The following is a 25,052-nucleotide window of genomic DNA, read 5'->3' on the forward strand; positions in this document are numbered from 1 at the left end:
ACCACCCGTCCGGTACTGCAGGAAATAATGAGCATGTTTACGTGCATCCACATCCAAACAAAACGCGTCCTCATTACCCGTGACTCACCAGCCACCCCGAGCAGTGAATCACCTTTTCATTTCACCTCTGACTTGTGCGTGTTAAACTTCACACCCACGGCCACTCGCTATTAGCTTTCTTCTGACCCCACCCGGCTCGCGTACACAAACAATCACGGTTTGACATTTCATGTCGTCGAACTGCCGAGCGCAGCACATGCACATTGTGAAGTGTTCCTATTGGTCGGGAGCTGAAGGGCTTCATCTTCAACAAGTGGACGTTAGTCATCATTGTCAAGTGACTGTGTCTCTCTTCGAGGTTAAAGCTATTTGCATTTGTTTACATACTTGAAAACATTGAATCATAACATAACGGTGGTCGAGTGGTTAGCGCGCAGACCTCACAGCTAGGAGACCAGGGTTCAATTCCACCCTCGGCCATCTCTGTGTGAAGTTTACATGTACTCCGGTTTCCTCCCACATTCCAAAAACATGCTAGGTTAATTGGCGACTCCAAATTGTCCATAGGTATGAATGTGAGTGTGAATGGTTGTTTGTCTATATGTGCCCTGTGATTGGCTGGCGACCAGTCCAGGGTGTATTCCGCCTCTCGCCCAAAGACAGCTGGGATAGGCTCCAGCATAACTCAATTAATATGTATAGTAACGAATATAATATTTTTTAAAGTTGTAATCTAACAAGAAAAAAAAAATCACATTTTTACAGGAATAAATCTTATAGGCCGCAGAGTGGATAGCACGCAGGTCTCACAGCTAGGAGACCCGAGTTCAATTCCACCCTCGGCCAAATCTCTGGGTTTTCTCTGGGTATTCCGGTTTCCTCCCACATTCCAAAAACATGCTAGGTTAATTGGCGACTCCAAATTGTCCATAGGTATGAATGTGAGTGTGAATGGTTGTTTGTCTATATGTGCCCCGTGATTGGCTGGCCACCAGTCCAGGGTGTACCCCGCCTTCTCGGCCCGAAGACAGCTGGGATAGGCTCCAGCACCCCCGCAACCCTCGTGAGGATAAGCGGTAGAAAATGAATTAATGAATGTAACTTAAACCAGGCTGCATGTCAGACGAGCGGTTAGCGCGCAGGCCTCACAGCTAGGAGACCCGAGTTCAATTCCACCCTCGGCCATCTCTGGATTTTCTCCGGGGACTCCAGTTTCCAAAAACATGCTAGGTTAATTGGCGACTCCAAATTGTCCATAGGTATGAATGTGAGTGTGAATGGTTGTTTGTCTATATGTGCCCTGTGATTGGCTGGCGACAGTCCAGGGTGTACCCCGCCTCTCGGCCCGAAGACAACTGAGATAGGTGAGGAAAAAGAGTCAGAGGACTCTGAAACAAAGAGAAGCTAAGAGAAGCAGAACAATTACCTGAAGGACAATGACGCTGTCTGTAAGTAATGTGTAAAATGTGCAAATAGAATGAAATGAGAAATGTGGTATTTTCGTCAACTTCTACATGTGTTGCTTTACAAAATATTACAAATATTGCAGCCTTTTTTTGGCCCTGACACCCCCGCGCCTTCAGGAAATATCCAACAGAAGCACTTTCAGGTGCAGAGGACAGAATGGACTCTCCCACAAGTCAGTACATGACCATGTCTCCATGTCATTCCATGCTGTTATGAGCGAAAAGACATCTGCAGTAAGTGATAGACTGTGATTGAATTTGTCACAGCGCACAGGCGAGAATAAAAAAAAGGAAGTGAATACCCTCAGGCTATCTGCCAGTCCTCAGTGGAGCATAAAAGAAGCCCCGGAGTGCAAACATTTACAACATTCATCCTATCATGTGCCGACAGAACACACCGCCTCATGATTGCGTCAACCTATAAACATAAAGGAAGCCATCAAGCATGCGACACAATCAGCCGTACCCTCTGGTCAGCCTCCGTCCACCTGCCTGCCCGCGTCGCCGTGACAACCCACCACCTGGACACGCCGCTTCTCTGATTGCAAGGCTGGGTGGATAATGGCCACATGAAAGCAAAGCCAAAGCGTGTCCAGCAGTTGTTTTGTTTGCAGGTAAAAATAAATCAGTATGTGGAAATACAGATGTTGAGAAGCTTGACTTTTGGATTTTTATTGTTAGTGTGACTCCATCTATCTATGTCTTATGTCTTATGTCTTATTTTCTCTTATTATGTCTATTATATTGGGCAATACGAGTGCAAAGGGGAAATAAGTTAAAAAAAGGAACTTTCCCAAGGCTAACATGTGTGAGTTTATATTATGTCTTATATGTCTTATATGTTTTATTTTCTCTTATTATGTCTGCTATATTGGGCTATATATAATGTGGAAAAGAACAAGGAACTCTCCCAATGCTAATATACATCAGTTTAGATTGTGTCTTATATGTCTTATTTTCTCTTATGTCTACATATTGGGTAATACAAGAGTAAAGGTGAAACAAGTACAAAAAGTAACAAGGAAGTCTTCTCATGCCAACATGTTTGAGTGTATATTATGTCTTATTTCTGTCTTATATTGTCTTATGTTTACATATTAGGTAATGCAAGTGTAAAAGTGAAGTAAGTCAAAAAACAACAAATAACTCTTCTGATGCCAACATGTGTGAGTGTGTATTATGTCTTATTTCTGTCTTATATGTCTTATTTTCTCTTATGTTCACATATTGGGTAATGTAAGTGTAAAGGTGAAGCAAGTAAAACAACAACAAGGAACTCTTCTGATGCCAACATTTGTAAGTGTATATTATGTCTTATTTCTGTCTTATATGTCTTATTTTCTCTTATGTCCACATATTGAGTAATGTAAGTGTAAAGGTGAAGCAAGTAAAACAACAACAAGGAACTCTTCTGATGCCAACATGTGTAAGTGTATATTATGAAGCAAGTAAAAAAAACAAGGAACTCTCCCAGTGCTAATTTACATCAGTTTATATTGTGTCTTATTTCTGTCTTATATGTCTTATTTTCTCTTATGTCTACATATTGGGTAATACAAGTGTAAAGGTGAAACAAGTAAAAAAACAACAAAGAACTCTTCTGATGCCAACATGTGTGAGTGTGTATTGTATGTCTTATTTCTGTCTTATATGATTTATTTTCTCTTTTGTCTACATATTGGGTAATGCACGTGTAAAAGTGAAGCAAGTAAAAAACAACAAGGAACTCTTCTGATGCCAACACGTGACAGTGTATATTATGTCTTATTTCTGTCATATATGTCTTATTTTCTCTGATGTCTACATATTGGGTAATGCAAATGTAAAGGGGAAACAAGTAAATAAAAGTAACAAGGAACTCTTCTGATGCCAACGTGTAAGTGTATATTATGTCTTATTTCTGTCTTATTTTTTCTTATGTCTACATATTGGGTAATACAAGTGTAAAAATTAAGCAGGTAAAAAAATAACAAGGAACTCTTTTGATGCCAACATGTGTGAATGTATATTATGTCTTATTTCTGTCTTATATGTCTTATTTTCTCTTATGTCTACATATTGGGTAATACAAGTTAAAAAACAACAAGGAACTCTTCTGATGCCAACATATGTGTACATATTTTGTCTTATTTCTGTCTTATTATGTCTGCTACATTGTGCTTTAAAAAGCAGCTTCTATAGCTGCCTTGGAATACATTTGGCTGGAACAAGGCAGTCAGTCATGCAGAGCACATGCTGGAGCTTAAGCAAAATGAGACGACAACAAAACATGAGCTCGGTGCCGCTTTGAAGTCAGAACCAACACAAATCCCAAGAAGAGCGTTGCCTGTCTTTGCTCCCGACTAAAAAGGGATTACAGTTTCTCTCAAAAATAACACTTGCGCTAATCTCCATGTCTGTGCGTATCCCCACAGTGGGGAAAAGGGACTCATCCCAAATAAATATTAGTAGGATTTGTGTGGCGACAACAGCAAGGTTGTTGTGTTTTGGTGGTGATTCAATTATGCTAATTAGCCCAGCACAAACATTTACAAGCCAGTTAATTACTGCCTCATGCACACACACTGGAATGAGTCAAGCATCCTCATGAGCAAAGTTCTCCCTTCTGTAAAAAAAAAAACAAAAAACGCAGACATGTGAAGAGAAAGCCATGCAGAAGTAGCCTCCAGGAGGATGGATGTATTCGAATCACACAGCTGTGATTAATTGAATCACGAAGCAATCTGGCATTAGAGCAGGATAAAGTGGATGACTTCTGGATTGCTTCTGTTGTTGGCAGAACACTTTGGCTTTTTATTCCACTAGTGGATACACGGGATTGTATATACATTGATTGTTTTACTTGGTATCATAAAATATTGCATATTAGCAATTTAATGAGATGTCATTTCTTGCTAATTAAATCCAGCAGTGACGCCGATTAAGAGCATTACCAAAGGATGGACACGCCAAGTGGGACCCTGAAACTGGAACATGGACAGTGACACATATAAAAGAATGTCGAACTAATTTAAGAAATCAATAGACAGGCTCGTAGGGGATTATTGAAAAAAAGATCCCTGTAGAACATGTGACCTGGTTCTGTTCATCCGAAAAGTGCATGGGAAAGTACCCGGAAATCGATGCCCACTGTGGAGATGAAGCTGCCGGCCAGGAAAGCTCCGTCCTTGAAGCGGACCAGCAGGCAGGTTTTGCCCACACCTGAGTCGCCGATGAGCATCACCTGTACACAAAAAAAAAAAAAACAGTCAGTGGAATTTCTTAGTTACTTCCTCATTCATTCATTTTCTACTGCTTATCCTCACAAGGGTCGCGGGGGTGCTGGAGCCTATCACAGCTGTCTTAAGGCGAGAGGCGGGGTACACCCTGGACTGGTGGCCAGCCAATCACAGAGCACATATAGACAAACAACCATTCACACTCACATTCATACCTATGGACAATTTGGAGTCGCCAATTAACCTAGCATGTTTTTGGAAGTACCCGGACAGAACATACTAGGCAAACTAGGGTGGGATTGAACCCGGGTCTCCTCGCTGTGAGGTCTGCGTGCTAACCACTCTTCCGCCGTGCAACCCAGTTACTTCCAATTTCGGAAAATCCTGTAGCAGCTTTCGTCAAATCCAAATATTTCATATAACAATAGTGTGTTCATGGCTGACTGTTTTATTATGCTTTTGCTGTTGGGTTAGGATTAAGTTGATTCATGTTAATTCATGTTAAAGGTATGGAATGGTTTTAGGATTAGTTGGGGTTTAGGTTCTCTAGGGATCTGGTTGGTTTGGATTGCGTTTTTCTGATGGAGTACTTCAGGGGAATTGTGTTTTAAAGTTATCTATAGATGTTAAAATGAAGGCGCTTCGAGTAGGAGTGAAGGGATGCCAAACTGCGATGATTATTTTCAGCTATAAAGAGTTTATTTTTATCTTTGCAGCTGTTCATCTCCACCTTTAGAAGCCTCTACCAGCATCATCAAAGGTGCTGAGCAATAACGCTGTCTCACCGAGAGGGATGTGGCCGTAATAATGCGGGAGATTTGTATCGTTTGTGTGGCGCTGATTCATGATTAATGTTGAGGTTGCTGCCTAAATAGCAGGCATATATGTCTTATTTTCTCTTATGTGTAAATATTTTGTAATACAAGTGTAAAGGTAAAGCAAGTAAAAAAACAAGAAATTATCCCAATATGAGTATTATTTTTAATATTTTTTAATATTTTATATTGTGTCTTATTTCTGTCTTATATGTCTTATTTTCTCTTATGTGTGAATATTTTGTAATACAAGTGTATAGGTGAAGTAAGTAAAAAAAAGGAACTCTCCCAATGGTAATACACATCAGTTTATATTGTGTCTTATTTCTGTCTTATTTTCTCTTATGTGTAAATATTTTGTAGTACAAGTGTAAAGGTGAAGCAAGTAAAAAAAACAAGGAACTCTCCCAATGCTAATATACATCAGTTTATATTGTGTCTTATTTCTGTCTTATACGTCTTATATTCTCTTACGTGTAAATATTTTGTAATACAAGTGTAAAGGTGAAGCAAGTAAAAACAACAAGGAACTCCTCTGATGCCAACATGTGTGAGTGTTTATTATGTCTTATTTCTGTCTTATATGTTTTATTTTCTCTTATGTGTAAATATTTTGTAATACAAGTGTAAAGGTGAAGCAAGTAAAAAAACAACAAGGAACTCTCCCAATGCTAATTTACATCAGTTTATATTGTGTTTTATTTCTGTCTTATTTCTGTCTTATTTTCTCTTATGTGTGAATATTTTGTAATACAAGTGTAAAGGTGAAGCAAGTAAAAAAACAAGGAACTCTTCCAATGCTAATATACATCAGTTTATATTGTGTCTTATTTCTGTCTTATATGTCTTATATTCTCTTATGTGTAAATATTTTGTAATACAAGTGTAAAGGTGAAACAAGTAAAAAACAACAAGAAACTCTCCCAGTGCTAATATACATCAGTTTATATTGTGTCTTATTTCTGTCTTTCTCTTATGTGTAAATATTTTGTAATACAAGTGTAAAGGTGAAGCAAGTAAAAAAACAACAAGGAACTCTCCCAGTGCTAATATACATCAGTTGATATTGTGTCTTATTTATGTCTTATGTGTAGATGATATGTAATACAAGTGTAAAGGTAAAGCAAGTAAAAACAACAAGGAACTCCTCTGATGCCAACATGTGTGAGTGTTTATTATGTCTTATTTCTGTCATATATGTTTTATTTTCTCTTATGTGCAAATATTTGGTCATACAAGTGTAAAGGTGAGGCAAGTAAAAAACAACAAGGAACTCTCCCAATGCTAATATACATCAGTTGATATTGTGTCTTATTTATGTCTTATATGTCTTATTTTCTCTTATGTTTACATATTGTGTAATGCAAGTGTAAAAGTGAAGCAAGTAAAAAAACAACAAGGTTGAGGTTGCTGCCATAATAGGAGGCGGGGCTACAGCCACACTCAACACTGGCACGGAAACAGGAGTTCAGAACATTCAGGTAGCGATTCTCCCATGCTGGAATACGCTGCAGTATCAGGCTCAACAGGTCAAATGAGGTTAATGGATCGTAATGGAAACTTCGATAGAGCCGTCTATTTGACTGCATGTCCAAGTGAGTCCACGGCGGGCGCAGCTAAATAGGACGCTAGTAAAGTGGATCAAGTGAGTTATTCTCACACATCAAACAGCTGCTTCAGACGGTGGAGTCGGTTGGCACGGGCCCCCGGAGACAGGTTTCCGTGAGAAGGAGCTTTTTATTTTGGTTGTGAAGATGGTGACACTTTCTTTAATGGCACGGCTGCATGCATCGGGGTCAGAGCACATCATGTGCTGTCCTGTGTGTGTGTGTGTGTGTGTGTGTGTTATCAGGTGGTGTGCACCTCTCCAGGCTATCGATCGTTTATTGACACAGCTGGTGTCAGGAGCATGCTGCTGTTTCATGAATAAAGGAGCTTGCATGGTTGGAAGGAACCTCCATGCAAACCCGAGTGGAAAACAACACATGACAGCTTAAAAATACAAACATTAATATATATATATATATATATATATTTTTTTTTTCCATTAATATTTTTTTTTATGTGAAGATTTCATTTGCCACAACCAATCCCTACAAGAACTGAATAAAAAGTAAGTTTTTCAGATAATAATAATAACAATTTCATAAAATTATTATTTAAAGCATAAAAAATATATCCTATAATTGTTGAATTTTTTCCAATAATTTTCCACACAACATAACACATATGCTGTATAAATTACAAGAAATTATATTTTAAAAGCATAAATAAAAAAATATACTATAATGTAACAGTGGTGTATATAAAGTGTCCATACAATGCTGCATCAAAATAGATATATATATACAATTAAAAAATAATATAATCACATTAAAATATTTTTAAAAAATCATAAATAATATAAACAGTAATTTACCATTTTTTATTTTAATCAATACAATATTTTTTTCCAGTATTTTTCCGGTGCTGTACATAACATATCCATAGTACACAAGAACTGTATCAAAATAATACATATAAAAACAATAGTAAAAACAATATTATAGCACAAAATATGCATAATAAAAAACTATAAAAAATATATAACTATTATACAAAATGTAAATAAATATTTGATTTTTTTTAAAATATTTTTCAGTGGCGTCCATAATTAAAATGTGTTTCTAATATTTTGTCCCTTGCATGTAATGTAGTGACGTAAGGTATGCAACACCTTGGAAACAGTGCACTTGAACGCCACCTTAACACCACAATAAGAAACATAGAGGGGTACCTAATGTTGTGGCCTGACGTTGCTTTGCAGTGTCTTCTTTCCTTACCTTAAATGCAATGTCGTAAAACTCGCTGCTGTTGCTGATGGGGGGTCTGCTGGGATGGACCACCCCGTTCATCTGCACAAGACTCGCACCTTTCCCGCCACTGCCTTTCCCGGCGGGGCTGCTTGTATTTTTACCCCTGGAAGCCTTCTTACGAGACATGTCCTCAAAAACGCCCAAAACTTGAAAGAGTAAACAAAGGATTACAGGAAAAGATCGCAAAAGTTGCAAAAAACACTAAAAAACAAGGCTTATTTGATCGAACGGAGCCTAAAAAACTCTCATGGGCATTGGTTGTGTGTCAAATATCCACATGGATGGATCTCCACAATGTTGTGTCTTCCTGCCACCGCCAGTTTGCTCCGCTGCGGGCTGCACTCCGAGAGCAAGTGAACGCACCTTTGGAGTGAACACCATCATGACAAAAGGGGGCGCTGCATCTGCACACACGCACACTCACACGCACACGCTTGTCTTTTACCTTTATCTTAATACACATAAGATCAACAGAGCTAGTATTCGTGGATAATGAAAGGAAGCTGGTAGATGAGCTATCCATGGTGCTGAAATAACGATGCACTTCCATTTAATTGTTATTAGTATTTAAATTACATATTCACTTACCTTTCAGTGATTAATGCACGAATTAAATGAAATATATTTAATAAAAATATATAATGGCACAGACTAGTCCAGGGTGCACCCCGCCTCCCGCCCGACGACAGCTGGGATAGGCACCAGCATAATATATTCAAACATATTTAAAAAAAATGGATTGAGTGCATTTAATTTTGTAATTGTATTGCATATATATTTAATTTATTTATATGTTACATTTTACTAAATACATACATTTTATGGATAATATAAAATACATTTATAAAATATGTATTTTCCATTTATTTATATTTTATGTTTTTATTAATTTTTATATTTTCATGATATTGTATATGTACATATTATTAATTTTTCATGTGTACATTAATTGATTATATATTATAATTTTTTGTAATATATTGCCGTATGTCTTCTTTGTTATTGTGATATTTTATAATAATATAAAATACATTTTATAAAATATGTATTTTCCATTTATTCATATTTTATGTTTTTATTAAATTTTTTATATTTTCATGATATTATATATGTACATATTATTAATTTTTCATGTCTACATTTATTGATTATATTATTATATTTTTTGTAATATATTGCCGTATGTACACTTTGTTATTGTAATATTTTATAATAATATATAATATAATTAAACAATGCATTATGTTCAATATTATATATGCTATACAATAGTATGTATTAAGATATAACTATTGATAACAGACAGTATATACAGTATAATAGCAGTTGTATGGCGGCTGTAGAACTGTGCTTACAATGTTATACCACGAGAGGGCGACATAAGACAGATGAGCTCCAGTACGGGTATTTTGATTATGATAGTAACGCTGTTTGTAATATTCTGTATACATGTATTTATTAGTTTGTTATAACTATATAAATAATGATAAAATTCACAACCAACAAATACATTTTTATGGAATATAATATATAATATGATACAAAAACATATTATTATTATTATTAGTAGTAGTAGTTGTTGTTGTAGTAGTGATTGTGCTGTTCATTAATGAATGCTAAGAAATGCAGTAAATCTATAAAATAACTGTCTGGATATCATTACAATGATAAATATGATGTAGTGTTATGTCATGAGAGTCTGTAGGTATTTGGTATTGTTTACATTTAGTATGAGCATTGATCCGAGTGTCTCAGTGTTGAAACAGCAGCATGTAGGTCTTCATGTCCAGGTTGCCTAGACATCACATCCCAGAGAGAAGGCACCACACGTAAAAACTACCATTTCCATTTGCAAACTGTTATATAATCAGGATTGGTGTGCTGAGGTCCGGCAAGGCCTCGGTCTTTTCATTCCGACTTGATTCCTCTGTGGTGAATACACAACCTTGGAAGGCAGTCTCACTCGATTCCTTTAGCGTTTAACTTTGTTATTTAGTGCCTATAGTGGCGCGTTTTAATAAGCTCATTCTTTCAAATCAACACATCATTCCCTGCTCCCCAAAATCCGGCAACCTCTGCAGGCCGTTCCCGCTTGACAGCTGAGATTCGTTCTGCCGCCCAGGCAGCTGTCCGCCATGGCAACAGCTGGACATTTAGGAGGGAACCAGGAAGGTCGTGATCCGTTGCGAACGTGTCAACATGACTTCATGTAAATATGCCATGTATTGACATACAACACTACAATGATACTTGAATTACTTCGTTAATGTACAATAATCCCTCATTTGCTGTTATGAATTAGTTTTGCTGACTTGCACAAAGTAGTATTTATTTATAAATATAAAATGTTCATAGTAAGAGTGTAGAAAACCTGTTTACAACCATCTAAATGCAGTTTTTGTAACATTATTAGAGCTCTTCACACATGAAATAACACCCCTATAGCTACCTTTGCAGTCCTATTAACCAATGTAGTAGACATAATAACACCCAAATAAGACATAATATCAACTCACACATGTAAACATTAGCAAAGTTCCTTGTACCGTGCTTCCTGCAGTGGCTATAGTCTCACCAATGGCACATTACTGACACCTAGTGACCATTGTACAGTACTACATATGATCACAGTGTCTTTAAATGTATTTTGCAATGCCTTATATGGTCGTCACTTAGTTTTGAGGTCGAGTATGAATTATTGAAATGCAAGTCATATGGAGTATTCTGACCAAAAAACTGCAATAATATTACATGGATGACGCTACTTTGGATGCAGAGTGAAAAAAAGGCTCTCCTCCCATTTCATGTGGAAGTGGTAAGTTTTTGTCTTCTTACTTTGTCCTTCTTCCTTACTTAGTTTGAAAGCCTTGTTTAAAATAAATAAATTTGAGGCTAACTGGAATGACTTGCTTGTTTGCTTGTGCTAGCTAGCAGTCATCAAGCATTCCTGTAGCATCGTAGTTGTGCAATCCAGCAGTCATCAAGCGTCCCTGTAGCATAGTAGTTATGCAATCCAGTGTAAATAACAAATAACGGGAGTGTAAACGTAACTATAGGGGTGTTATTTCATGTCTACAGGGCTCTAATAAGCTTAAAACGTGTATTAAGGAAGTGCTCTAATGATACAAATATTCAATTTATTAACTTTAAATTAATTTATCACGCTATAAAGGAGGAACAATTGTGTTTGTATTTCACTTCATTTAGCCATTGTTATGCTTAAGTATTTAAGTATTTTTTTCAAGTAATATTTAAGTAATATTTTTATACTTTTTATAATTTAAAAAACAAATAATAGTCCATAACCAATCAAAATACAGAGATGCTTTTTTTTTTAACAAGTCCTCCACATGCTGATCACCTGATTCAAACAGCCTATTGTAGTCTCTGTCCGTATACAGATACAGTTTAACATAAAAATAGAATATTTGTGTTTAATTTGAATATTCATGATAGTTTGTACAATTTTAATGTTTCATAATGCTAAGCTAATCAGTGCTCCTGTAATAAAGAAACAAATAAACCTTCAAACGTGTGTCAAACTGTTTCACCTGGCCAATTTCATCAGCCAATCAGCTCCCTCGGTGCCCTGTCGTCCTGCTCAGCTGTGCCCTTTTCCGTGATTAGTCAGTCTATTTAGTTTTGGTGGGACTTGAACATGTGTGTTGCTGTTTTCATGTAAAATAAGGAAATATTTATGTTATTTTGTGCGACTGAACTTGCATTTGTATCTACCCACTTTCGCCGTAATGTGACGTGTAACGAAGACGACATGATTAACGGGTCACCTCGTCTATTTAGACAGGATCGGGTGGCCAAATTGCGGGCGTGTGGTGGCGTGCAGCAGCCTGACCACTCGCTCAAACATCATCCCTGCAGCAACTGTTGATCTCTTGGATGCTTTCACTGGCTTTCTCTCTTTCAGCTGTGAGTGTGAGAGAAAGTGTGTGTGTGTGTGTGTTGGGGTGGTGGTGGTGGTGATGGTGGGAGGGGGTGTGTGTGTGTGTGTGTGTGTGTGTGTGTGTGTGCACGGAACCCTGCCAGCCAGCCGGTACCCCCCGATTGTTGGGCCTTGGCGAGAGCAGCCATTGCTGGACTGGTACTGCCTGGCACTTAGTCGCTCCCTAAGGCATCCTAAAAGTGAAAAAAAAACACGTGTGTGTGTGTGTGTGTAAGAGAGAGAGAGAGAGAGAGAGAGAGAGAGAGCGAGAGAATATGAGTGTGAGAGAGGCAGAACAAGACTAGAGGATGTAAGATTGTTAGTCTCCAATATACGTTTGGATTACACTAAAAAACTTCCAAGGGGGAAAACACTACATTTTGGTGCTAAAAAATTTGAATTTTATTGACTTTTTTTTTACTTTTTTATTGATATTTTTTATGTCATAGTGGGATGTCGATGTTAAATTTAATCCGGAAAAATTTGGTACTTAAAAAAATAGAATGGGCAAATTTTTTATTGACTTTTTTTTACTTTTTTATTGACAATTTTTATGTCATAGTGGGATGTCGATGTTAAATTTAATCCGGAAAAATTTGGTACTTAAAAAAATAGAATGGGCAAATTTTTTATTGACTTTTTTTTTACTTTTTTATTGACAATTTTTATGTCATAGTGGGATGTCGATGTTAAATTTAATCCGGAAAAATTTGGTACTTAAAAAAATAGAATGGGCTAATTTTTTATTGACTTTTTTTTTACTTTTTTATTGACAATTTTTATGTCATAGTGGGATGTCGATGTTAAATTTAACCCGGAAAAATTTGGTAATTAAAAAAATAGAATGGGCTAATTTATGTATTGACTTTTTTGGTCTAAATTTTTATGTCAGAGTGGGATGTCGATGTTAAATTTAGCCCGAAAAAATTTGGTGCTAAAAAAATGGAATGGGCTAATTTATTTATTGACTTTTTTGGTCTCAATTTTTATGTCATAGTGGGGCGTCAATGTTAAATTTAGCCCGGAAAAATTTGGTGCTAAAAAATAGAATGGGCTAATTTATTTATTGACTTATTTGGTCTCAATTTTTATGTCAGAGTGGGACGTCGATGTTAAATTTAGCCCGGAAAAATTTGGTGCTAAAAAATAGAATGGGCTAATTTATTTATTGACTTATTTGGTCTCAATTTTTATGTCAGAGTGGGACGTCGATGTTAAATTTAGCCCGGAAAAATTTTGTGCTAAAAAAATGAAATGGGTTAATTTATTTATTGACTTTTTCGGTCACAATTTTTATTTTTATTTATTTATGTCATAGTGGGGCGTCGATGTTAAATTTAGCCTGGAAATTTTTTTTTATTTCCACTTATGTAAAAACTTCTTTTTTAATTGTTAGAATATTAGCCAAATACATATTAAAAAGAAAACATTAAAAATATTCTACTATTAAAGGAAGCCAACTTACCACTTCCACATGGAATGAGAGGAGAATCAAATTTTCACAAATTTGTTCCACGATAAAAATGAAAAAGGAGCATTATTTGAGCGGAGTTATACGTACGACTGTATAGCAACATTAGCGCTACGTGTTTTGCCCTGTATTACAACTTTAATAATTAAAATATATGAATATATATTATATATTCCGACCGTTTCAGTGTTCTCCTGAAGCCCTGATGAGATTGCTGTTACAGGAAACATCCACGTGCTTTAACAGTGTTATGGTTAGCGGTGGCTAGCGTACTTGAATGCGCTACGGCCGTAAATCCAAGACCTTAGCATTTGTCATCGAAGATTGTAAAAAAAAAAGGTGACAGAGTTAATGATTAGCTTTTTTTCCAAAGACGTCATCACGGCATTTCGATGTGTTTTAACACCGTTTTCACCATTTAGGCTCTTTTTTTTTTCCACCTCGCTTTTAATGTCAATGTTCCTCAGCAAAGGGGGTTGTGGGGGTGTTGGGGGAGGGGGGGGGTCTGCCTGTAACAGAGTTTCATCTGAAGTGTTGAAAAAGAATACATGCCCAAGTCTCTTTGGACTCTTTAAAATATCCAGACGTACGCGTGTGTGCCTGGGCACCAGGATGGAAAAACCCAACCAGGGCCGTAATCACCACCAAGAGCCCCATTTCCACCCCCCCCCCAATATCCAGTCCATATCCCAGTCTCCGTTTTTATGTCAGAGTGAGACGTCTGTGTTAAATTTAGCACACAAAAATGAGTTTGTGTCTACATTAGTTTTGAGAGAGACACTTTTTTTTTTTTCATTTCCACTTGTGTGACTATACTAACATTTTTAATGTGCTACAATACGGGCCAAAGGAAAAAGTCAATTTTTAAAAATTGTGTATGACTGAAAAATATTTTTTAAAATCCATTTTAAGGAAAAAATAATAATAAAATATATTATTGTATGCTCTCAGAAATAAAAGGAAAAAGTGAATGTTTAAAAATTATGTGTATGACTGAAAAATATTTTTTTTTAATTCCATTTTAAGGAAAAAATAATAAAATATATTATTGTATGCTCTCAGAAATATGATTTATATTGATCAAATCCTAAATATAAATCCAAAAAATATTTTTTTCAACATTTAGAAGATGTTTAGAGGATGTGAATAATCGTGAATAAAAGTGAATAAATAAAAATATATAATAATAATACATATAGAAAAATGTAACTGAAATGTCTGTTATTTAAGGAGGGGGTGTAAATAATTTCTAATCCAATTTATGTGAGGGCTGGTGACAAATATCTAATAAATACAGTATATAAATAATACATATAAATAATAATAGTTCAAATTAGTTGAGTAATTAAATTAAAAAATATATATATTTTAATGAATTGAACCAAATATATTTATAAAAGTGTCTTAATAAAAAATATAATAACAATAAAAGTTGAAATGTGACTGTAAATCTCCCCAAACTAGGATGCCATAGAATATTATATTTAAAATATTGCATTTAATTTAATTATACTATAAATTGTAAAAAATAATAAAAATAAAATAAAAATTAATTAATAAAAAATAAAATAAATTAATAAAAAATAAAATAAAAATAAATTAATAAAAAATACAAATAAAAATAAAAAAATTAGTAAAATATATAAACAATATAATCTGTGCGTGATCCGAGACGTGAGCATGGCTAATCTGTGTAATCCTGAGAGCGTCCGAGGATGCGGCTGAGATTTATGACCTCACAAATGGTGTTTGCAGGCGAACAGAAAATATTTGGTCATGCCGCCAAACCCATCAGCCGACTCTTCTGGACCGCAGTTACAACGGCCAGACGGCAAGTCAGGAAAGGGCACACACACACACATAAAAAAAAAGGCGCTTGTCACTTTTCTTTTTAGACACACACACAATTATTTTTTTGTTCTTCTTCTTATTATTATTTTTTAAATGTTATATTTTTGTAGGTAAATTGATGCCTGATGAGAGGAGGCCAAAATGTAACGCAACTCATCGGCCATGTGTCATGGTGTGTTGCCAGAGGTGGGCATGTCAGCTGGAAGAAGGACACACACACACACACACAATGTGCAGTCGTGAGTGGGCACCAACTGGAGCGAGCCGTTGCAAGCGGGAAAAGGTGTGAGCAGGAAAAGTGAAGTGTGTGTGTGGGGTGGGTGGGGGGTGGCTGGGGGGGTGAGTGTGAATGTGTGTTGTGTATTTGTGGAGTTTTTGCAGTTGTGACAGCTGGGATGAAGGAGTGGAGGCGGCGTGTGTGTGTGATGGGAGGAGGTGCCAACAGAGCAAGTGTCTCTTTATTTTCACATAGCACGTGTGTGTGTGTGTGTGTGTGTGTGTGTGTGTGTGTGACTATACTGTATGTTACGCCATGTACATCTGTGTTTATCATCTCTTTAGGTTCTGCTCTGTGCTTGTTTGATGCGAGCACCAATATGGAGCAAGGGCTATATAGCGTATACAGCATGCTAATGATTCTGCTGTTTACATGACACGTCCACCTCATCCATACACCAAAACAGCCCTTAGTCAGCCATCTTTTTCTTCTTTTTTGACAGGAAAATATGCTCAAAATGACAAGAATCCAACTATGTCCACTAGTTGTGGGGAAAAAATCCCTGCTTCATTCTTTCACTGTATTTTAAAAATGTATTAATTAATAACTCTAAAGGCTGCACGGTGGTTGAGTGGTTAGCGGGCAGATCTCACAGCTAGGAGACCCGTGCATGCGTGGGTTTTCTCCGGGTACTCCGGTTTCCTCCCACATTCCACAAACATGCTAGGTTAATTGGCGACTCCAAATTGTCCATAGGTATGAATGTGAGTGTGAATGGTTGTTTGTCTATATGTGCCCTGTGATTGGCTGGCCACCAGTCCAGGGTGCATCCCGCCTCTTGCCCGAAGACAGCCGGGATAGGCTCCAGCACCCCCCGCAACCCTTGTGAGGATAAGTGGTAGAAAATTAATGAATGTCTTATTATGTCTTATTGTGTCTTATTATGTCTTATTATGTCTTCTTGTGTCTTATTGTGTCTTATTATGTTTTATTATGTCTTCTTGTGTCTTAGTATGTCTTATGTCTTATTGTGTCTTAGTATGTCTTATTATGTCTTATGTCTTATTATGTCTTATGTCTTATTATGTCTTATGTCTTATTATGTCTTGTGTCTTATTATGTCTTATTATGTCTTGTGTCTTATTATGTCTTATTATGTCTTGTGTCTTATTGTGTCGTATTGTGTCTTATTATGTCTGCTCCACTGGGGAGTAGGAACAGAATGATCTCACAACAAATGAATGATCTTATTATGTCTTATTGTGTCTTATTATGTCTTTTTGTGTCTTATTGTATTTTATGTCTTATGTCTTATTGTGTCTTATTGTGTCTTATTGTGTCTTATTATGTCTGATCATGTCTTATTATGCCTTATTGTGTCTTATTGTGTCTTATTGTGTCTTATTGTGTCTTATTATGTCTTATTATGTCTGCTCCAATGGGGAATATGGGGTGATATGATATGGGGTGTCATTTTATGTCTAATTATAGTAATAATTTAAAAAAAAATATTTAGAAGATGGTTTTCAGTGATAAAAAAATTGATAAAGAAGCTGGGATAGGCTCCAGCTTAGTCAGGATTAAAGGCCACAGAAAAAGGATGGATGGATGGATTTGGTCGTTCAGCAACTTCATTGGCACCTGACTATTCCACGTTCACACACCGTGGAGGATTCCCAGTAGGATACGTTGTGGTCGATGTAAGTCAGTACAGTAGTAGTTGAAGTGAAGTACTTTTTAGAGTACACTATATGGAATATTTTAAAAGAGTACCCGCTAGTGTATGTTTTGTACGCTTGGCGGGTAGGTGAGGTCACTCCGTCGTCGCTGCGGTAACGAGCCATCCAGGCGGGCCGGCACTGATGAGGTCATCGCGGCGGCTGGTTTAAGGCGGTGACAACTGGCGCTGGAGGCCGCTGCCAGCGCTGACCCCGTGGTGGTGGTGGTGGTGGTGGGGGGGCAGAAGACGGGGCGGGGTCACTTGTGTCCAGTCTAACGCTTTTGCAGCCTTCGCCGCTTCTCCTCCGCTGTTGGTTTTTCATTAGCCGGGTGCTGGTGGGACGTCTGCCAGAACGTCAGCGTGAAGCTGCAGTTGTCGCCAGGCTTTTCCGGGGCCGGGGAGGGGGGAGGGGGGTTACTGAAGAAGAAGAGATATCAGATTACGACGCAAACACGCTCAAGAACTCAATTATGCAACACTTTGAAGTTTGAAGTTGCGACAGCTTTAGGATTAAGCTGCAGACAGATGCCATGTGACCACTTTGTGTCTCCTTCAGCGCAGATGAAAGATGGACGAGTAGTGAAGGTCCTGAGAAGGTCAGACATTGAAGGTATCATGTTATCATCATCATCATCATCTTGTTACCCCTACCAACAGAATGGTCTCATCCAGAAATGTCTCCATGACCATGACTCACATGGTGTGGCAGTAATGTTTCCAATGCATACTTTTTTGCTCACTATCATGGCGGCCAAAAGCGGCGCAGGGCATTTATGTCCTGAATCACGCTTCAAAGTCAACACAGTGAGAAAACCTAACCAGAACCAACCAACGGAATCATGGAAAACACTTGCAGTTCATGCAAGACGTGGTTTTATGGACAGTTCTTCCATCAAATAGGCACGGAAAGTTGTGTGCGGCAGTGAAGTGCGTCCAAGCGGTTAGGCTGACTTATGTTCGTGTTTGTCAAACCCCTGGCCACCCGTAGCTCTGCCACCTGACAGCGTACATTATTGTGTATGTTATTATGTGGTCAATATTTGGTAATACGTAGTATTGGGTAGTAGTATTATTGGTAATACTGTGTAAAGGTGATAATAGGGGTGTTTGTACACATTACCAAACAGTATTTCTTCTTGGAAATGGACCTAAAGTTACACAAAAGTGCATGAATGCGCAATGAATGTCTTATTATGTCTTATTGTGGCTAATTATGTCTTATTGAGTCCATTATGTCTTATTATGTCTTATTGTGTCTTATTATGTCTTATTGTGTCTTATTATGTCTTATTGTGTCTTATTGTGTCTTATTGTGTCCTATTGTGTCTTATTATGTCTTATTGTGTCTTATTATGTCTTATTGTGTCTTATTGTGTCCTATTATGTCTTATTGTGTTTTATTGTGTCTTATTATGTCTGCTCCACTGGGGAGTAGGAGCATAAAGTCGACTATGTATTTCTTCTTTGAAATGGACCTAAAGTTACACAAAAGCTCAAAGTAACAAATGTTGAAAATGAATGAATGAATCTTATTGTGTCTTATTATGTCTTATTGTGTCTTATTATGTCTTATTGTGTCTTATTGTGTCTTATTGTGTCTTATTGTGTCCTATTATGTCTTATTGTGTCTTATTGTGTCTTATTATGTCTGCTCCACTGGGGAGTAGGAGCATAAAGTCGACTATGTATTTCTTCTTTGAAATGGACCTAAAGTTACACAAAAGCTCAAAGTAACAAATGTTGAAAATGAATGAATCTTATTGTGTCTTATTATGTCTTATTGTGTCTTATTGTGTCTTATTATGTCTTATTGTGTCTTATTGTGTCCTATTATGTCTTATTGTGTCTTATTATGTCTGCTCCACTGGGGAGTAGGAGCATAAAGTTGACTATGTATTTCTTCTTTGAAATGGACCTAAAGACACAAAAGCTCAAAGTAACAAATGTTGAAAATGAATAAATGAATGAATCTTATTGTGTCTTATTATGTCTTATTGTGTCCATTATGTCTTATTATATCTTAGTATGTCTTATTGTGTCCATTATGTCTTATTATATCTTATTATGTCTTATTGTGTCTTATTATGTCTTATTGTGTCTTATTGTGTCGTATTGTGTCTTATTACGTCTGCTCCACTGGGGAGTAGGAGCATAAAGTCGACTATGGGGTGTCATTTTACATCAAGTTTTTATTGCAGGTATGAAGGATCTCACAACAAGCATGTCTTATTATGTCTTATGTCTTATTGTGTCTTATTGTGTCTTATTGTGTCTTATTATGTATTATGTCTTATTGTGTCTGATTATGTCTTATGCCTTATTGTGTCCTATTGTGTCTTATTGTGTCTTATTGTCTCTTATTATGTCTGCTCCAATGGGGAATATATTGTTGTGGATTCAAGTCTGTACAGTAGTAGTAGAAGTACTTTTTAGAGTACACTATATGGAATATTTAAAAAGGGTACCCGCTAGTGGATGTGTTGTACACATTACCAAAGAGTATTTCTTCTTGGAAATGGACCTAAAGTTACACAAAAGCTCAAAGCAACAAACGATGCTGACAAACGTAAACATCTGTTGGAGGCAAACAGGAAGTGCTTGGTGCCACGCTGTAAAAGGTGATTTCTCTCCTGCTTTGCTAGCGCAGTGATGTAAAAGCACATACAGAACACTCCACTGTATAAGAACAAAACATCTTGTCCTTCACTGGTTTCCACTAATTTCCCAGCAAAGCTTAAAAACCATTAGCTCGCACCACTGAGACCAGTTAGCCCAAATACGAGCGTGCAGACTTTCCTTTTCTTTTACAGCGTGTTGTTTCACTCCGTGTCTGCACGTCTGACCGTGACATCGTGTTTAAGTGTCTCTTCTTGGCTGCTTCCTGTTCCTGCAGACATGTCGCCAACTGTACTCAGACTGCTAGGATGCCATGATCTCCCACTAGGTGGCAGTATCATAGCAAATGCTCCTTTTAAGTAAAGGGTGCTGTCACCTGAAGCATCACAGCATCACACTTTCCCTGCTGTCCTCATCAAGGTGTCATGTTTCTTTAAGACTTCCTCTTTTTTCTTCAATGTTCTCGCATCTCGTAGGAGACACACGGATGGAATCATAATATGGACATTTTCATATTGTCTTCAAAAAGCATCTACTCCATCGAACTGCTTGTTTGTGTCTGTGTGTCCTGTGATTGGCTGATGACAAGTCCAGGGTGTGCCCCGCCTCTCCACGGACGCTGGCTGGGATAGGCTCCAGCATACCAGCGACCCCAGTGAGGACAAGCAGTGTAGAAAATGGATGAATAGATATTATTATTACCATGATTATGATAATTATTATGAGTATGACTATGACTATGACTATGACTATGACTATGACTGTTATTATGACTGTGATTATAATTATGATGTTGACTATGATCATGGTTACAATTACGATTATGAATATGATTATGATTACGATTATGATTAGGACTATGATTGTGATTGTGATTATGATTATGATTGTGATTGTGGTTATGATTATGGCTATGATCATGACTATGATCATGGTTATGATTATGATTATGATTATGATTATGACTACGACTGATTATGACTGACTATGGCTATGATTAGACTGTGATTATGACTATGATCATGACTATGATCATGGTTATGATTAAGATTATGATTATGACTCTGATTATGACTCTGATTATGACTCTGATTATGACTCTGATTATGACTCTGATTATGGTTACAACTACAACTATTTTGATTGTGATTATGACTCTGATTATGACTATGATTATGGTTACAATTACGACTATGATTATGATTGTGATTACGATTATGATTACATTGATGATTGCTATTATATGGGTCATAATAGTTATTAACAAATTAAGAAAATATATATTTTTTTAAATTAAAAAAATTATATTTAATTTCATGAATTAATAACACAAGATTATTTTAATGATTAATAATAGATTATTGTATAAAAGTAATATCAGTATAATAATATATTATTATTGTAACTAAGCCAAGTGATACAAAAATGTTGATTGTTATTGTAATTTTTATAAAAATATTAACTGTATTATTATTATTAATATTTTTAACTTATGATTATCTTAATCTCACACAATTTGTAAAATTCAAAATTAAAAATGTAAAAATATTGACTATTATGATTGTTATGTTCATTCTTTGATTAATTGTATTAAATAACTTTGAATGAATTAATGAATCACACAGAATCTCATGATAAAATTAATAATTGATTATAATTATTATAACATAATTGTTGTTATGTTTTAAAATGAATATATCGTAATATATGATATATATAATAAAGTGTGCTGGTGGATTGCACGGTTTAGCCACGTGAGTATTTGTTGTTGAAGCTGTTGACTGAAAATGACCACCTGCACCGCCACGTCTTCAGCGTTTGTTTTCCATCACACGGACAGAAACATGGACACGCTTTTATCCTCCTGCACAACATCCACGCATGTTCATGACTTCCTCACCTTCTCCTTTCCATTCCCTTCACACTTCCTTTCCTTAAAGCTCGGCCAAAGGAACACAAGTCTGGAAGTCCCCCGTCTCCTCCTCGCCGGCCTCCAATGGCGTCCCGCGCTTTTGTGTCTCATTTGGAACGCAGACTAAACCCAGAAGCTCGACCTTGGGTTCCCTCCAGCGCCTGAAACCCAAGATCGATTTCATGTAAATGCATGAACACGTCAGAGAAATACGTGCGGACGTATCTGGCGTGGAATCAAACATGGTGGTGAAAACCAAGATAGAGATAAAAGCCGAAGGAGGTGAGCGTGGAGCCTGGAACCAATCATCTCAAACAAATGCCTGAGGATGAACACACACACACACACACAAGAAAGCATCCTTCCTTCCTGGAAAGGCACGGTGGGGACAGGAAGGGCCACCCGCTGGGGGGGTGCGGGTCACCGGGCTACTTCCTGTACGGGTCAGAGAGGATCGTGGGATAAGTACATCCGGGTCGCCACCTGTCTGTGATTGTATCGCTTTGCCATGGCAGCCGAGTTATGGGAAACGGGGGTGCGCCCCCCAACCCCCCGCCCCCGGTGTGCCCCCACCCAGCCAAAAGTGGGCACACTCATCAGGTCAGCTGATGTGTGTGTTTACATACCCAGACCATGCCTTGATGCAGAACCTTGTAACGGCTTCGGGTGGGTGTGGGGGGGGGGCACTAAATAAACCTCAGATGTGCATCAGAATGTTCGACCCCACCACACTGACAGGGTGGGGGGTTTGGGGGCGGGGGGTGGGGGGGTTGTAATGGAAGAGACCAGAGAGGAAAAGTTGTCAGGGGAGCTTAGCAGATGTTCCATTAAAAGAAAAAGATGGGAAATGGTTTCATGATGCATCCCCAGGTCAAAAGTCCAGGAATGACTCCAAAGTGTCTTTAACGCCTCAATCAAGGGTGTCCAAAGTGCGGGTCGGGGGCTATTTTGGGCCCACGGCCTGTGGCACGTTCTAAAAATATCATTTAACAAGAAAACTTAAAATAAAAACAAAAGGAGCTGGTTGTTGAAAGTTGAAATATTAAAGAAAAAAGTAAAAAAAAAAAACATAATGTGAGAAACAAATACACCATACTAAATGTGGAACTTTTGTAAAATTAGAGTGCGGAAAAGTTATATAAATATTATTGAAATAAAGTGAAAATATTGCTATATTATGTCACATGATTGTAAAAAGAAATTCAATAATAATCCAAATCAGTTTTACAAGAATAAACATATCATATTATGAGGAAAATGTAATTTTCATAACATAGAGTTGAAATATTCTTATTTAATAATTTTTTAAAAAGTCATAATATTATGAGCAATACACAAAACAAAACTGTCATTGGACAGGTAAAATTATGAGATTATTGGAATAAAGTCACACAAAAACAATTCACAAATACTAAATATATATACTACTAATATATACCTGCATAAGAAATATGAAAAAAGAATAATGTCATAACGTTATGAGGAAAAATTATGTAATTTTAGTAGCAAACACGATATAAGAAACAAACAATACAAAAAATTATGTAAATATTATTTAAATAAAGTGAAAATATTGGTATATTATGTCACATGAATGTAAAAAGAAATTAAATAATAATCAAAATCAAATTTACAGTAATAAACATATCATATTATGAGGAAAGATTTCCATAGCATAGAGTTGAAATATTTTTATTTTAATATTTTTTTAAAAAAGTAATAATATTATGAGCAACACACAAAACAAAACAGTCATGAGAGGGTAAAATTATGAGATTATTGGAATAAAGTCAGAATATTATGGGATTAATGTCACACTCTTATACAAAAAAATCAGAAAAATACAAAATGTATATACTACTAATATATACCTGCATAAAAAATATGAAAAGAAAAAATTAGGCACAATTTTATGAGAATAATGTCATAATGTTATGAGGAAAAATTATGTCATTTTTTAATAGCAAACACAATATAAGAAAAAAAGAATACAAAAAATTTATATAAATATTATCGAAATAAAGTGAAAATATTGGTATATTATGTCACATGATTGTTAAAAGAAATTCAATAATAATCAAAATCATTTTTACAGTAATAAATGTATCATATTATAAGGAAAAATGTCATTTCTATAGCATAGAGTTGAAATATTATCTTTTAATATTTTTTTTTAAAAAGTCCTAATATTATGAGCAATACACAAATGTCCCACAATTGTTAAAAGAAATTCAATAATAATCAAAATCATTTTACAGTAATAAACGTATCATATTATTAGGAAAAATGTCATTTTCATAGCATGGAGTTGAAATAATTTTATTTAAATATATTTTTTTAAAAGTCATAATATTATGAGCAACACACAAAACAAAACTGTCATGGGGGGGTAAAATTATGAGATTATTGGAATAAAGTCAGAATATTATGGGATTAAAGTCACACTCTTATACAAATAAAAATCAGAAAAATACAAAATGTATATACTACTAATATATACTTGCATAACAAATATGAAAATAAAAAATTAGGCACAATTTTATGAGAATAATGTCATAACATTATGAGGAAAACTTATGTAATTTAGTAGCAAACACGATATAAGAAACAAACAATACAAAAATTATATAAATATTATTGAAATAAAGTGAAAATATATTATGTCACCCGATTGTAAAAAGAAATTCAATAATAATCAAAATCAAAAAACAAAACTGTCATGGGGGGGGGAGGGGGGTAGAATTATGAGATTATTGGAATAAAGTCAGAATATTATGGGATTAAAGTCACACTATGATACAAAAAAAATCTGAAAAAAACTAAACATATATACTACTAATATATACCTGCATACCTAATATATAAAAAGAAAAAATGAGGCACAATTTTACAAGAATAATCTCATAACGTGAGGAAAAATTATGTCATTTTAGTAGCAAAGACAATACAAGAAACAAACAATACAAAAAAA

At 36.1% G+C, this 25,052-nt stretch overlaps 1 protein-coding gene across 1 annotated transcript in view; it reads right to left on the reverse strand.

Annotated features, from left to right (window-relative positions):
- The window catches only part of LOC131102992 (ras-related protein Rab-26-like), a 41,798-nt gene extending 33,091 nt beyond the window's left edge, over window positions 1-8,707 (reverse strand). Inside the window, exons 1-2 of the mRNA XM_058048778.2 lie at window positions 8,322-8,707; window positions 4,579-4,689 (exon numbers count right to left, since the gene is read on the reverse strand). Coding sequence (XP_057904761.1) covers window positions 4,579-4,689; window positions 8,322-8,480 — 270 coding nt within the window. The 5' untranslated portion in view covers window positions 8,481-8,707. The remainder of the gene's footprint in view (window positions 1-4,578; window positions 4,690-8,321) is intronic.
- Between the last annotated feature and the right edge of the window lie 16,345 nt (window positions 8,708-25,052).

Source organism: Doryrhamphus excisus, linkage group LG16, assembly GCF_037039965.1.
Source record: "Doryrhamphus excisus strain RoL-2023G ecotype Guam linkage group LG16, RoL_Dexc_Guam_v1.1, whole genome shotgun sequence".
Classification (NCBI taxonomy): Eukaryota; Metazoa; Chordata; class Actinopteri; order Syngnathiformes; family Syngnathidae; genus Doryrhamphus; species Doryrhamphus excisus.